General features: G+C 41.1%; 1 protein-coding gene across 1 annotated transcript in view; it reads right to left on the bottom strand.

Moving 5' to 3' along the window:
- The window catches only part of WDHD1 (WD repeat and HMG-box DNA binding protein 1), a gene marked incomplete at both ends in the record, with an annotated part of 30343 nt that overhangs the window by 13143 nt on the left and 2552 nt on the right, over nucleotides 1-14648 (bottom strand). Inside the window, 10 exons of the mRNA XM_079536662.1 lie at nucleotides 296-480; nucleotides 1147-1340; nucleotides 1545-1740; nucleotides 2273-2408; nucleotides 4762-4868; nucleotides 5311-5403; nucleotides 7149-7244; nucleotides 10368-10418; nucleotides 10715-10826; nucleotides 12537-12688. Coding sequence (XP_079392788.1) covers nucleotides 296-480; nucleotides 1147-1340; nucleotides 1545-1740; nucleotides 2273-2408; nucleotides 4762-4868; nucleotides 5311-5403; nucleotides 7149-7244; nucleotides 10368-10418; nucleotides 10715-10826; nucleotides 12537-12688 — 1322 coding nt within the window. The remainder of the gene's footprint in view (nucleotides 1-295; nucleotides 481-1146; nucleotides 1341-1544; nucleotides 1741-2272; nucleotides 2409-4761; nucleotides 4869-5310; nucleotides 5404-7148; nucleotides 7245-10367; nucleotides 10419-10714; nucleotides 10827-12536; nucleotides 12689-14648) is intronic.

Below are 14648 nucleotides of genomic sequence, written 5' to 3'. Positions count from 1 at the left end.
CACGTTTACAGTTTCCTTTGTGCTGGCAGTGCATGCACTTTCTAGTATGTGTGTGTTTGGGAAAAAAGAAAAAAAGGATTTGAAGAAAATCCACAGGAAACAAAATACATCTTTAAATATCCTGAAGATTGCACGTGAGTGGGGGTGAAAAATCCTCCTCAAAAGCAGCCCCATAAATAAAAGAACAAGATCAAAAGCCAAAAAATCTAAACTAAAGTGATAAAAGCTGAGATATGTGAAACGTGGTAAGCGTAATTCCACACTACAAGCTTGACAGAGCAAAGCCATGGCTCACCTTGCGAGTTCCTCTGTACTCTCACAGGCCAATAAAATAGCTTCAGTAGAGAGGTCGGCCATGGTGTGGTTCAGGGAGTTAGGGAGGTGTGTGGCATGATGTATGGAGGTATCATGGAATTCTATATCAATAGCGTTGTCTTGCTCATCGTTGTAACAACGAATGATACCAACAGAATTCCAAACCTATTAAAAAGAAATAATAAAATCGTGCATCATATTGACTGCCCTCAAATAGCCTGCTGTAAGATAACCACCTGAACCAGCACTAGGTGGGAAACTGGAATAAGGCTGAAGAGTTACACAAGCAGGTCTGGTTTTGGTTCCAAAACAGCTCAACTAGGTCAAAAAACTGTTTTGTTCTCATTGCTTATGTATAGAAATATAGCCATGCTTATATATATAGCCATAGCTATAGAAACATAGCCATGTTTCTACTTACAAAATAAAATGTTAACAGCTTGCAGTTATAAAGAAATAATGAATGATGAATGCACAAGTCTTAGAAGTATAAAAATATCCACAAATTCTGACTAAAAAGGAAGTTCAAAACAGATTCATTTGACTTCCACAGCACAGGTACAAACTGTATTTCTGTCTTGAAGCCAAATATTTACTTCTGCATCAAAAGCAACCAAAACACAAGGCAGAAAATTATGCATTAACACAAAGCCTGCTTTTTACTAGTTAGCTTCACCCTGTGAAGCATTTAAAAAATAGATAAATAAATAAAAGAACAAAACCACAACATACAAATACAGATTTGAGAAAGATCAGATTAAGATCAAGCAAAACCAGGACAATGTTAATAAAGCAGCTACATCTACATAATCACAGAGAAGTGAGATTTACCATGAAGCGGTGCATGAGATGCACAGGAGTGGAGCCAGACTGGAATGGCTTTTGCCTGGGGGTTGGCCGTGGCCCATCATAGAAAGGCTGCTGTGTAGATGATGTTGGCAAAGCTGGAAAGCCACCAATCTGATCATCATCATCATCCTCCTCCTTTTCAAGTAGATTGGAACTAGCTTTTATCATTCCAATATCTAAAAGTTTCAAACACATACATATATATTGATATCTTCCAAGTATTATTATTGCAGCAGAAAATAGGTAAAAATATTAAAACAGTGAAAACTTATCTGGAAAAATAAGACAATGTAGGTAAATAGATGATGCCAAGAAAGGATGCTAAGAAATCGTTTCAATAACAGCATTACAGAGCTCTGGAAAACTAGCTTATTCTGTACCTAATGAGTTATCATCATCATCAATTATTGCCCGTCTTGGATGGCCTGATGTTGGCATAAGGTCATCATCATCACCATGATCTTCATTAGCTCCAGTGTTTGGGGAAGATTGTGGTTCAATCATATCTCCATTTAAATAGTCATCATCATCTCCATCAAAGAGATCTTCATAGTCTTTCGTAACAGTATTGGCAACCTAAAACCATGTTATCAATTATAATTAATTATCAGTTGACAATTATTACCTATTTTTCTTATTATTAGCAATTCTAATTCCTTCCAGTATATAAAGGAGGGAAAATCTGGAGAGGGAATTTATCAGAGTGTAGCGATAGGACAAGGGGTAATGGGTTCAAACTATCAGAAGGTAGATTTAGATTAGGCATTAGGAAAAAATGCTAAACTATGAGGGTGATGAGGTCCTGGCACTGCCCAGAGCTGTGGGTGTCCCACCCCTGGAGGTGCTCAGTGCCATGCTGGATGGGGCCCTGGGCAGCCTGAGCTGATGGGAGGTGTCCCTGCCCACGGCAGGGGTTGGAACCAGACGGTCCGGTCCCTTTCAACCCAAACCATTCTGTGGTTCTATGATTACATCTTCTTTTGAATACAGAATTCAAGGAATGAATCCATGCACAAGAAGGAGCTTTCAACACTCAGTAGAGAACGTTTCATGCAATTTGATGACATAAGCTTTTAGTTTAATGTAAGAAATAACTGGTGCTGATCACCTCGTCGTTTGGTTTCTTTCCACCACCGATATCCTCCCACAAGCCCAGATTTCCTTCAGTATCTGTGTAAGCTATTTGCTCATATTTGGGATGCCATGCCAGTCCGCAAATCGAGTAACTTTTCTCATGCTTCATCCTAAAAAGAACATGAAAATTCCCTATTTTTATTAAGGCTCTCAGAGCACAAACACCCTCAAGTTCTATGATTCTATCTATGATTCTATTGTAAGCACTTGTAATACTAATGAAAATAATATAAGTATATATATACAGGTGACAAAATAATTAATAAATTACCTTTGGAATAAATAGTTATGCTAAAAAATACAGCAGATCTTCCTTTTCTATGGAGGAAATTATTTAAGCTTTAAAATCAATCAGATTCATATTCATAAAACAACAGCTTCCTGATGCATGCAGAATACAAAGTAATTCCCCAGCAGACAATATGTTCCAGAACCATCCAGTTATAAAAAGAACATTAGGCTGCTTCTCTTGTACCAAACTGACGATTTAGTCCTTTATCTTCTCCTCCCTTTATTCTCAGAAAACAATCCTCCCATGAATTATTTACACGATGTCTTTAAGGCCTTACATATGCACTAGAGTAACAATCATGTTTCTGACTCAAGATAGATAAAGCCCCCCTTCTGTTCCTCACTGTAACTAACCAACATAAAGTTCTATTTGTCCTTTTTCTGCCTTCTGACTTACTGACACGTCAGTATTTCTCCTCAGTTGCATCTTACTGCCAACAATCTTGAACTCTGTAACTTGAAGATCTGTTTCCATAAAACTATTCTTTAATCAATTAGAAGATTAAAATGTAATAAAAAAATAATGCCTTTGAAATGCTTCCAGGTTCTTTTAGCTATGCGCACTACATATGGTGGGGGAAGGCAAAGCAGCGCCACTTTCCTACCTGACAGACATCAGTGGAAGTTGCTTCCTGGCAGAGCATGGGAACGATGTGGCAGCCCCTGAATACCCATCAGCACAAGAAATTAGGTATCAGTATACCTCACCCAAATTGCATAAGGCAAGAGCCCTCCTCTTGCTCCCTTGCTCAAACCTAGCCTGAACAGTGGCCCTGCATCACAGCAGGGACCACCCAGACCTGACACCACTCTTCCAAACCTGTGCTTGCCCGTGTTCTCCCTTTCTCCTGATGTGCTTGCAGAGACCATCTATAAGATCAGATAGATGGGATTTTTTAGCTAAAGCCTTTATTTTGCTGCCTCCTGGAGTTCTTGCAAGCACAGCACAGCGTTGGTGGTATAGTGGTGAGCATAGCTGCCTTCCAAGCAGTTGACCCGGGTTCGATTCCCGGCCAACGCAATTTGCATTTTGGGTTCTGGAATCCTCAGAGCCCTGAGTTGGATGACTGTGATGCAGTGACAATAAGACCCCAGCCAACCCCACACCTGTGTGGGATTCGCTGCTCTACCTAAAGCCTATAAGCCTATGGGGCTCAATGGGATGCATCTCAGGGAGCAGGCTGATGTCAACCTGAGACCTCTCTCAATTACTTTTATAGGGTCTTGGAAATCTGGAGAGGTCCAGAAGCTGGCAGATGTCCCAGTTTTTAAGAAGCACAAGAAAGGAGACCCTGATAATTACAGGACTGTCAGTCTCACTTCAGAGCCTGGTTAAATTACAGAGATTATTCTGGGAGTTACTGAAAAACACTTGAAAGACAATGTAGTCATTGCTCACAGCCAACACGGTCTTCAAAGGGGAAAGCAGTGCTTGATAAACTTAATTCCCCTTCATGAAAAGGTTGTCCACCTAGATGACAAATGGAAGCCAATAGATGTGATCTTTCTGGATTTTAGCAAAGTTTTTGATACTGTTTCTCACAGTATCCCTCTAAACAAAATGCCCAACAAACAAAACACAAAGGGTGAACAATTGGCTGATGGCTCAGACTCCAAGGGTTATAGTAAAATCCCTTCAAAGTTTTTATAAATGATCTAGACACACACTCAAATGCATAGTAGCTAAGTTTGTAAATTGTAAATTAGGAGGAGCTGTGGACTGGGAATTCTGCTCTCTGGTGACAGCAATTAGACCTAAGGGAACAGAATGGAGCTGTGCTGGGGGAGGGCCAGGTAGAGATTAGGGAAAGGTTCTGCACCAGAGAGTGATGGACATGGAACAGGCTGCCCAGGACAGGGGGCATGGCCCCAAGCTGCTGGAAAGAGCATTTGGGCAATGCACTCAGACACAGGGTGATTTTGGGTGGTACTGTGTGGAGACAAAGGGCTGGGACTCGATGATCCCTGCGGATCCCTTCCAACAAGGGATGCTCCATGATTGTACAGTTTGCAGTGGAACTTTAGCAGAAAGCTTACTGTTTTACCCTGTGAATCTCAAGTAGACTATTCAATGGTTCTCAATTTGCACAAATAAGTTTTAAGGAGGAGATATAACAGTTCTATTTTAACAAAAAGGATGTATTATGGGCGTTGTGGAACAGCACTACGTACCTCTCTATGCACTCCTGGGTTTCTACCTTCCACACCACTATACTCCCATTCACACTTCCAGCTGCCAGGTACTGCCCACAGGGAGACCACACCACAACATTCAGGGGCTAGGAAAAAGGAAAAATTATAGGGAGAAGTATCACCAATGCACACAAAGCATTCATATTCTGAAGCATAAAATGGATGTTCTAGAAGGAAAAAAAATATCTTTAGCAAACCACATCCAGCTTCCCAAACCAGAACTGCCTTCAGAAAGTCCTCAGCAAAACCGTTCCTTAAAGACAGCACACTTACTCTCCTTCAGAATACTCAACTTCTGTCACTAAATGCTGTGATACAAACCATGTCAAACAACCCATGACAAAAAACAGAGACACATAGACAAGTTTGACACTCATCTAATATCTCTTGCCTTGGTTTCCGACATCAAGTCAATAGGATCAGAAATAAAAGTGGGAAGGGAAAAAAATCCTATTTCTAGGTAAATCTCTAGCTGAAGAACACTTAAGAGTATGGAAGATGTAGCAAGCAGCTGTTTTGTGTACCTACCTGAGTGATGGAAGTATCTGATAGATCAACTTGATTATCCCAGGTTTCTCTTCTGTATAGTTTAACAACTTTGTCTACAGGAATTGCCAGCAGCTGTTGAAAGGAAACAAGAATCAGGCAATTTAGAACAAGTTATCTTTCAAGAAAACATTCAAGCAAAAAAAGCATAGCTTCTTCATTCAAAAGTATTACAGCAGTGTCAGCCTACATGTCCAGCAGTTCTCTTGGCATCCTAGCAATACCAACTGAGAAAGTAAAGAATGCTGAAATAATCTTGAATTACAAGGTTCTTCAATGCTTTTCATATGCAACACAGCAAAGAATGTTTGTTTTTATTTTAATCTTCATTTATTTCTGGCAGAAAACTGATGACAGCTGCAACATAAGGTTCTAAGTTCTTATTTATGTAACAGCTAAGAAACACGCATAAATAAATTTTGGTGCTCTGAGCACAAATCTTATGTTCTCCCTCTTCTTTCCTCCCCATCCCTCTTCTTATCAGATGACAATTCCTCTATAAATCTTACTTGAATAGCTCGTTCCTGAAATAGTTCGTGTGGTATTTAGCAAGCCTGCATAGCTCTTGCTGCCTGTTTACTTCATGGGATTTGTGTGTTAGTTGGTTTTGTTTATTTTTGTTTTAAAGAGATTTCTAATAATCTGCTGTATAATAGGAGTGAAGCAGCTGATGACATTTGTGTGACAGTGAAGTCGTGTAAACATTGAAGTCTGTGCTTTTATGCAATATGTGTACAAAGTAACCTGTGCTTTAAGTGTTTTATGCAATATGTGCATAACCTGTAACTTGTGCTTTAAGTGACATTCTGTCTCCCACAGAAGAGTAATCCATAATGCTAGGTATTTCAGAGTGGACACATGTAGACACTGCTCACAAAAGGCTAAGGTGGGGAAATAGAAGATTATTCAAGTCAGAACTCTGAGAAACCACTGGAAAACACTCCTTAGATCCTGCATACTAGAATGCCGATAGTTTGACAGAACCTATTATTCATCCTTCCAGACAGCAGGCAAGAACAAAAGCCAGCAAGCAATTTTTCCTAAATTACCACCTTTTGCTCAATTCTCTGTCCTTTACTTGAAGTACGATGTGGCATGCCTCATTTCATACAGGTTTGAATCTATCTGCTCCTCTCTTCTTTGTGTTACCAGCTGGGGCAGGTGTGCTCTAGGTTGTATGATACAGAGACATCTACACAGCTATGCAAACTTCCCTCCTCCTTACCCTCTTTGTGCTAAGTGATGTGTACATAGTGCTCTTGCATCAGCACAAGTACAATCACTGGATACATAGTATGTATTATCGTCAGCACCACCATTACCCACAGCAGCACTAACTGTTCTTCAGTTGAAAAGGATCATAGAACAGTTTGGGTTGGAAGGGACCTTAAAGATCATCCAGTTCCAACCTTCCTACCACAGGCAGGGATACCATCCACTAAGTCAGGAATAGTTTACTACTTCAGTGACATTTGCAGAGCAAGATTACTAATTGATAAAATTTACCCATAGAGAGACTGAACTCCTTTGACGCTCTGCTGTGAACAATTAGGTCATTTCCCTCATGCACAATGTTCCTTCCTACTCAGCACAGTGCGACTGTTCAACATTGTTTGGGGCTGACAGATAGACTGCTGCCAAACACAGTCTGGCACTTAAGCGAGCAAACACTTTCAAGTTGTCGTTTTTCCTAAAAGTGAACTTCACCCCAAATATTTTCCTTACTCTCTGGAGTTGGAATTTGGACTTGCCTGGATTGAGTTCTACTGCACAAAGAGAAACGAAGGATTAAGATGTGGCTACAACAATCTGTCACTTACCTTGGCACTGCCAGGTTGCCAGGCAAGCCTGCATATGGATTTAGCATTTATCACATCATTACATTTCTGCAGCAGCAGCCAGTTTGTCACGCATGTCTGAAAACAAAATATTCAAAAATGAGTTCTCCAGTTCTATGAAAATCTATTGTATTTTTAAAAGCCTGAAAGGAGAGTGGTGAGGTGCTGGAACAGCTGCCCAGAGAGGCTGTGATGCCCCGTCCATCCCTGGAGGTGTTCAAGGCCAGGTTGGATGGGGCCCTGGGCAGCCTGGGCTGCTGTGAAATGGGGAGGTTGGTGGCCCTGCATGGCACAGGGGGTTGGAGCTTCGTGATCCTTGAGGTCCCTTCCAACCTGGGCCATCCTGTGATTCTGTGGAAAAAGCTAGAAGGAAAAAAGGCATATAATTTTTAGAACTGAAATAAACTCCTTCATACAAGTACCTACTCCTTCAAAAAAAAAAATATATATATATCTATATCCAAAAAGACTGAAAAATATTTTGCCAATGTAGACCTGAAAATATTTAATTACAATGCAAGTACTTATGAGTTAAGATCACAGCAAAAGTATTTTTAATGACGTACAGAACAAAAGAGCTTCATACATTTAGGTTACAAAGAGAGAAATCTGGCCAAACTCCTCTGTCAAATCCAGACTGACTGCAGCAAGGTGACACACAGCAGCCTGAATCTTACAACAGCAACGTAAAGATGAATGCATTGCTAAGTTCTCCTACAGCACAGATGCCATACATCACTGCCACAGCCCCAGGACACAGCTAGCCTAAGTGCCCCAAAAGGCACCCACTGTCAGTATGAAATTCACATTAGAAGTATGTTTTTGTTTGAAAAAGTAGCAATTGCACAAGCAAAGTACGTTCCTAATTATACTTACAGGAATAATTCTGCATGGATATTTAGTCCAGTCAATATGGCATTTAGCAAAAACAATCCCACATGTATATGCAGAACTGCTTTATTATAGGTTCACTTGAAACCTTCTTCTCAAGCTCCTTAGACTGCAAGGCCAGCAGAGACAGCAGGCTCACCAAATCTTATTTCTTACGTGCCCTGAACTATTTGACATAAATATTGCTAAGCTGAGCCCAATGACTGTAATTCTTAAGTATTACAGAATCATAGAATCACCAAGGTTGGAAAAGACCTAAAAGCTCATCCAGTCCAACCGTTCACCTATTCCCAATAGCTCCCACTAAACCATGTCCCTCAACACAACATCCAGCCTTTCCTTGAACACCCCCAGGCTCGGTGACTCCACCACCTCCCTTGGCAGTCCATTCCAGTGCCTGACCACCCTTTCTGAAAAGTAATACTTCCTCATGTCCAGCCTGAATCTCCCCTGCCGTAGCTTGAAGCCATTCCCTCTGGTCCTATCACTAATGACACGAGAGAAGAGGCCGACCCCCAGCTCACTACAACCTCCTTTCAGGAAGTTATAGAGAGCAATGAGGTCTCGCCTGAGCCTCCTCTTCTCCAGGCTGAACATTCCCAGCTCCTTCAGCCTCTCCTCATATGGCCTGTGTTCCAGACCCCTCACCAGCTTTGTTGCCCTCCTCTAAACACATTCCAGGGCCTCAATATCTTTCTTGCAGTGAGGGGCCCAAAACTGGACACAGCACTCGAGGTGCGGCCTCACGAGTGCTGAATATAGGGGAACAAACACCTCTCTGCTCCTGCTTGCAACACTGTTTCTGATGCAAGCCAGGATGCCATTGGCCTTCTTGGCCACCTGGGCACACTGTTGGCTCATGTTCAGCCGAGCATCAATCCATACCCCCAGGTCCATTTCCTCTACGCCGTCCGTCCTCCAGCCACACCGCCCCAAGCCTGTAGCGTCGCCTGGGGTTGTTGTAGCCAAAGTGCAGGATGTTCTTCAATCTGTGATTTACATCCCTCTTTTGTGAGAAACTGCTGTGAAGTTTGCAATGGATTATTTTTGCTGTTGTTTTGTTTCTAAAAAACAGCATACCAAGTCCCTTCTCAATAGCCTCACTACAACATGGCCCCATCTCCACAAATAAAAAAGACTGAAATGCAGTAAGTTGAACCTTGAGTCCTTGGCAAACTAGGTTTGTGTGCCGTAGGCAGAGAGCAAGAGAGATGAAAGCACCACTGCACAAAGACCTCTACCTAGGAAAATGGGCATCATCTCACTGAACACAGAATCACAGAATTGCCCAGGTTGGAAAAGACCCTAAAGATCATCAAGTCCAACCACAACCTGACCATACTACCCTAACTGCTAGGCCATGGCCCTGAGCACCACACCAAAACAGTTCCTCAACACATCCAGGGATGGTGACTCAACCACCTCCCTGGGCAGCCCATTGCAGTGCTTAACAACCCTTTCTGTAAACAAGTTTGTCCTGATAGCCAACCTAAACTTACCCTGGTGCAACTTGAGGCCATTTCCCCTCATCCTGTGACCTGTCACAAGTGAGAAGAGACCATGGCATGTGAAACCCAAATCCCTTCCTGAACCCAAGTCAAAGAAGCCACTAGTCAGTCTGAAAATTGATCGGTAATTCACAGAGAGCTCAGGAAAGGTAAATGAAAACAAAACACACCTAGACAACAGTTTATTAGCATAAAGTTTACTCTGTAACCCTGAAAGCAACAGATGATATTCTGAAACCCTAGTATCCCTGCTCATGGCAGGGGAGTAAGGACTAGATGATATTTAAGGCCCTTTCTAACCCAAACCACTCTATGATTCTGTAATTCTAAGACAAAAAGGCATCCAGTGCTGTTACCTTTGCACAGAGGGTTATTTTTGAATATGCTGAGGACAAAATACACGATGTTGGCCAATTAAGAAAGATGGACAGAAAAAATATCAGGGATTCCACAGGATAACAGCCCAGAGCCCAGGCAGCATTTCATGCTCCAGCTTAGAATTTCTCCCAGAAATAGATAAAAGCATTCTATAAAGTACACTCAAATTTCTTACTAAAAAAAGCCAGTATTCAACATCCAGCATGTCTTCTTCCAGGTGTTTTAGAGTATAGCTGCCCTTTTACATGCATATGAACCCCCCTATATAAACAGTTTTTGTAAATGCTGTCAGCTGTTACTGATAACACATAAAAACATAAGCAGCATTTATTCCAGCAGGGTTATTTCAGTCCAGTTCCTTTTGCTGCCTGTGAAATCCCTGTTTTCCCATGAAACACTCAACTCAGAAAGGAATGCCTTTTACCTGATCTTCCACTTTCCATACTCTGACAGAACCATCGCAGCTTGCTGATGCCTATGGAAGAGAGTTTTGCAAATGAACTTAAATGCTATAACCAACAACACAGATATAGAATGCATAAGCACTTTTAAAAAGAAAGCCTCCTTGTTTAAACTGTTTTAAGACTTAAAACCTTCTGTCAAATCACCTTGGTAATTCCAAGTAGTTTCAGTAGTTAACTGCAATGAAGATTTATGTGCCCACTCACTTGGTTCTGTTTGTTTGTTCATTTCACTCAACAAATATTTCTTTTTTTTTCTCACAGGGAAAAGGAAATTCAAGGTAGAAAGTAAACAAGGAAGTATTTTTACCAGATAAATATCCATGGGGTCAAAAGACAGGCTTAAAACAGGTGCATCATGTCCTCGGAATGTTTTCTGTTTGCTGCTGTCAGCCACCTCCACAACTTTGACCATGAAGTCGCTGTAGATTACAACGGCACAGAGATAAAAGCATTAACATTGGTATCAATGGTGACAGAGTATTTGTTTACAGTAATAAACATCAATTTGGACAACAGTTATCTGCTGGGAAGAACAACCTAAAGGAGAAGAGTCTGAACGTTTGTTACAATAAGAGCAAGGACAGATTATCTTCATCAAAAGATAATTTTCATTCAAATGAGAGTTCATGAAATATGCTTGAAGATATGGCATACATACAGACCACACAGCTGCTAAACACAGTATTTTATGAACTCGAGGGAAAACTGGTGCTTAGATACCAACAGCTGACTTTACAAGAACTACCTGTTAAATGGAACCCGCATTTATTACAAATAATTCTCTTGGTCAAAAAAGGTAAAGCAAATGCTTCATCTTGTAAAGCTGTTAACAAGATTATTAAGACCAGTATCAGATCTATATATTTGTTATTATTATTATTTATTTACATTTTTTTCAACTTTATTCCCTCCTCCAAAATGACAAACATTACTACAGTTGAATTCAAAGCAGCCACGCTAATAACTTCTAAGCCAAAGAGCTCCTGTCAGAACCTTTCGGTACTGTTCCCTGTGCTACTTCACTGCTATGTTTTCACAGGGGAACTTAATTTTAGGCACTCATTTTATAAGATTAGCCATTCCTTTAACTACATTAAGCTGCCACAAAACTGAAGTGTACAGACTTCACTGAAAAACTGAGAAATCTGTGATAACAAAAGCAATTCTTCTTAGCTGTACTCCCCTATGCCGCAGCTGTCGACCTCCTTCAGTGTGTTACAGAAGATCTCATCAAGGGGCGAGCTCAATTTTACAGCATCTCATGTGAGGGCCCTGATCAGGCTGCAGAAGTACTGACTGGGGGGTAAAAGTTTTTGGAAGCAGAAGGAATTTGCTGTCTGCTTTATCTCTCAAATCAAAGTCACAGCCTGGGGCAGAGCTGTTCCCTCAGAAATGAGCACTGGCAAAGAGCCCAAATTCATGATCTCTGTCAGATTTAGAGATTAGAGCAGTTACTGTCCCCAGCTCTCCAGTCTCCCACTTTTGGTGGAGCTGGCATGTCTGCTCTGCAGCTGCCAGACTTTACAGCCCAGCATCGATCCAAACTGCTTTCTAGTTCACTTCACACTTCGAGGAGGCAGGCAGCAGATGTAACGTTCAGCCATCTCTGCTGCAGGGATGGAGGGCAAATTCCAACAGAGAAGCAAGCAGGCAGTCTGGATTAGCCACAGTGCCCAAAAAGCTCATCAGATCAGCACTCAGCCAACTTCTGCATGTGTGCATACATACATTTGCCACATTACGACGCTGATGAGACGGGCCATTATCTTTAGCACGCAGTAACAAAATCCTTGATGCTGCAGTGAGACCCATGTGGGCAAACACTTGTGCTTCTGCATTACAGGACTGAAAGCTGAAAACATTCAAAGCTCCTCAAGAGCAGGAATTATTTCACAACACCACACTTCCTTCCTAAAACTATTTAGTGGATCAAATGCCTCCCAGAGAATTGCTGCTTAACAGTTCTTTTCATTCATTTCCCCACTGCCACCCTCCCTGGAAGGCATTACGCATTACTTTAAAACCCTCAGAGGTATGTGGATTAATAACCCCAGGGTAAAAATCACTGCGTGAGGAAGCTGCCACACTCTGAACGACAGCAATGCCTTTCCTTATGATGCACACATTACCTAGATCCAGCAGCAATTCTGGTACCATCACTATTAAAGACAACGTGGTTTGCATTCGTGGTAAAACGAGTAAGGATGCCATCTGGAGCTCCTTCAGGAAACGTGTGTATCTGAACAGTGTTGTTTGATACTGCAGTGATCAATCTGCCATTCTAAAGAGAGAACAAAAGAAAAACAAGCAACAGCATAAAATGTACTGGTGAAACTACATTTACACCCAAGAAGCCAAAGAAATGAGTTGATGTTCCCAATATTTGGGCAGATTGACTTTAATAGTTCCAAAAGACATGTGACAGCAAGAGTAGTGGGGGAAATACTCTTTTACCTTGTATTTCTTCCATTAAAAATACAGAGTAGCACAACAACTTTACTACTTTCTCACATTAACCCAACTACTTAAAAACTAATACAATGATTCTCCTTGTTTCAGTGCTGTAGAAATACACTCCAGTTGTTTCAGTACACTTAAAATTCATTATGTTAACTATATGGCAATTTACATCACTGAGACCTTCCCAACTTAAGTTCTTTGCTATGAGAGTGGTGAGGTGCTGGAACAGCTGCCCAGAGAGGCTGTGATGCCCCGTCCATCCCTGGAGGTGTTCAAGGCCAGGTTGGATGGGGCCCTGGGCAGCCTGGGCTGCTGTGAAATGGGGAGGTTGGTGGCCCTGCATTGGTGGGGGGTTGGAGCTTTGTGATCCTTGAGGTCCCTTCCAACCCTGGCTATTCTATGCTTCTGTGATTCTGTAATTGCATATTCACTAAAATAACAAATACCCTGAAAAGTCACTAATGAATTTCAGAGAACCGTCTGCTCTTCTTCAGTCGGATAGAAAAAACCCATCCTTTTAAATAGGTAAAAAAGCTCTTAGAACAGGAAGGATGTTGCACCCTGTGTCGATCAATATGCTACATCATCAGGAGAGGGCAGCCTTGGACCAAACTTGACAGTTAAACTTCACTAGGGAAAGATGAGAAGTTCATGAGCTTTGTCCTTTTCAGAAACAGAAGGGAGATGTCTACTAAAAAATTATTCCAGGTTAAAATTGATTGCAAAACAAAGAAATAATTATCCTACGCTTGGAACAGTAGCGTGTCTTGCTGAAGTGACAATATGACTCCTCACTTGCATGCAGCAACAAATTTTGGCAGCGTACTGAAAAACGTTGCATTTCTTTCTTATTTTTAAAGAAGTCTAAAGTTATAGTAAAGATGCTGAAGAAAAAGAAAGCAGTAGCCAGAGCTAAATAACCTGAGAAAATAGGAAAAACAAGAGACCAGAGCTAAAAGTCCTTTCCAATAAACTAAGAACACACGACTGTTCCCACTGATGTCCAAAAATTACAACCAAGACGTTTCCCTCCTGTATTCAGCACTAATTTTCACCGTTTCTGACACTGATGAACTCACTCAAAACCCCCTCACTTTGTGTGAGCAACTGGAAGTGACTTGATGAAAACCAACAGCAAAACACACTCAGAAGCAGTGGGGACCGGGGAATGTGCACAAGTTATGTTAAAAGGAAGATACAAGGAATGTCTGAAAAAGAAGAAAGATGTTTTAAGGCAGTAATTCTGAATATGTTTTCAAACGATTAGCTTTAAAATCATACATCTGCATGAATTCTCATTCATTTCATCTGTTAGACTCCCCTTCAAAACCACGACGAGTTGAAAACCAATTTTAAATTCTCCTTTATCCCTGCAAAGTTTATTTTATGATACCTGAAGAACAGATGGAGACTTCTAGAATTGCTTTCTGCCATAAAGACAACGTTTTGGACCCTCTATTACTAACATAACGTAAGAATAATTGCACACAAAGGAATTTGTGTGAGAATTCTCAAGCTAAATACACAAAGAAGTATTAAAGAGAATAGTATGAAAGAGAATTACTTTCTATTACACAAATTTATAAAGTTAACTTATTTACCTTCTTATTTACAACCACAGTTTCTAGATACATTACAAGGAACTGCCTTAGCATTGAAATAAACAGAGCAGGCCATACTTCAAACAGCAGAACAAGCCAGCCAAGTGACAGAAGAGCCTCTAATCTGTATGCTCTTACATTAATTACTATTAAAGACAGATCTTGTTCTCCTTCGACTTG

The sequence above is a fragment of the Tetrao urogallus genome (assembly GCF_951394365.1).
Source record: "Tetrao urogallus genome assembly, chromosome: 6".
In the NCBI taxonomy this organism is placed as follows: Eukaryota; Metazoa; Chordata; class Aves; order Galliformes; family Phasianidae; genus Tetrao; species Tetrao urogallus.
The sequence above is the reverse complement of the archived record's forward strand: the minus strand, read 5'-3'. Positions and strand labels throughout refer to the sequence as shown.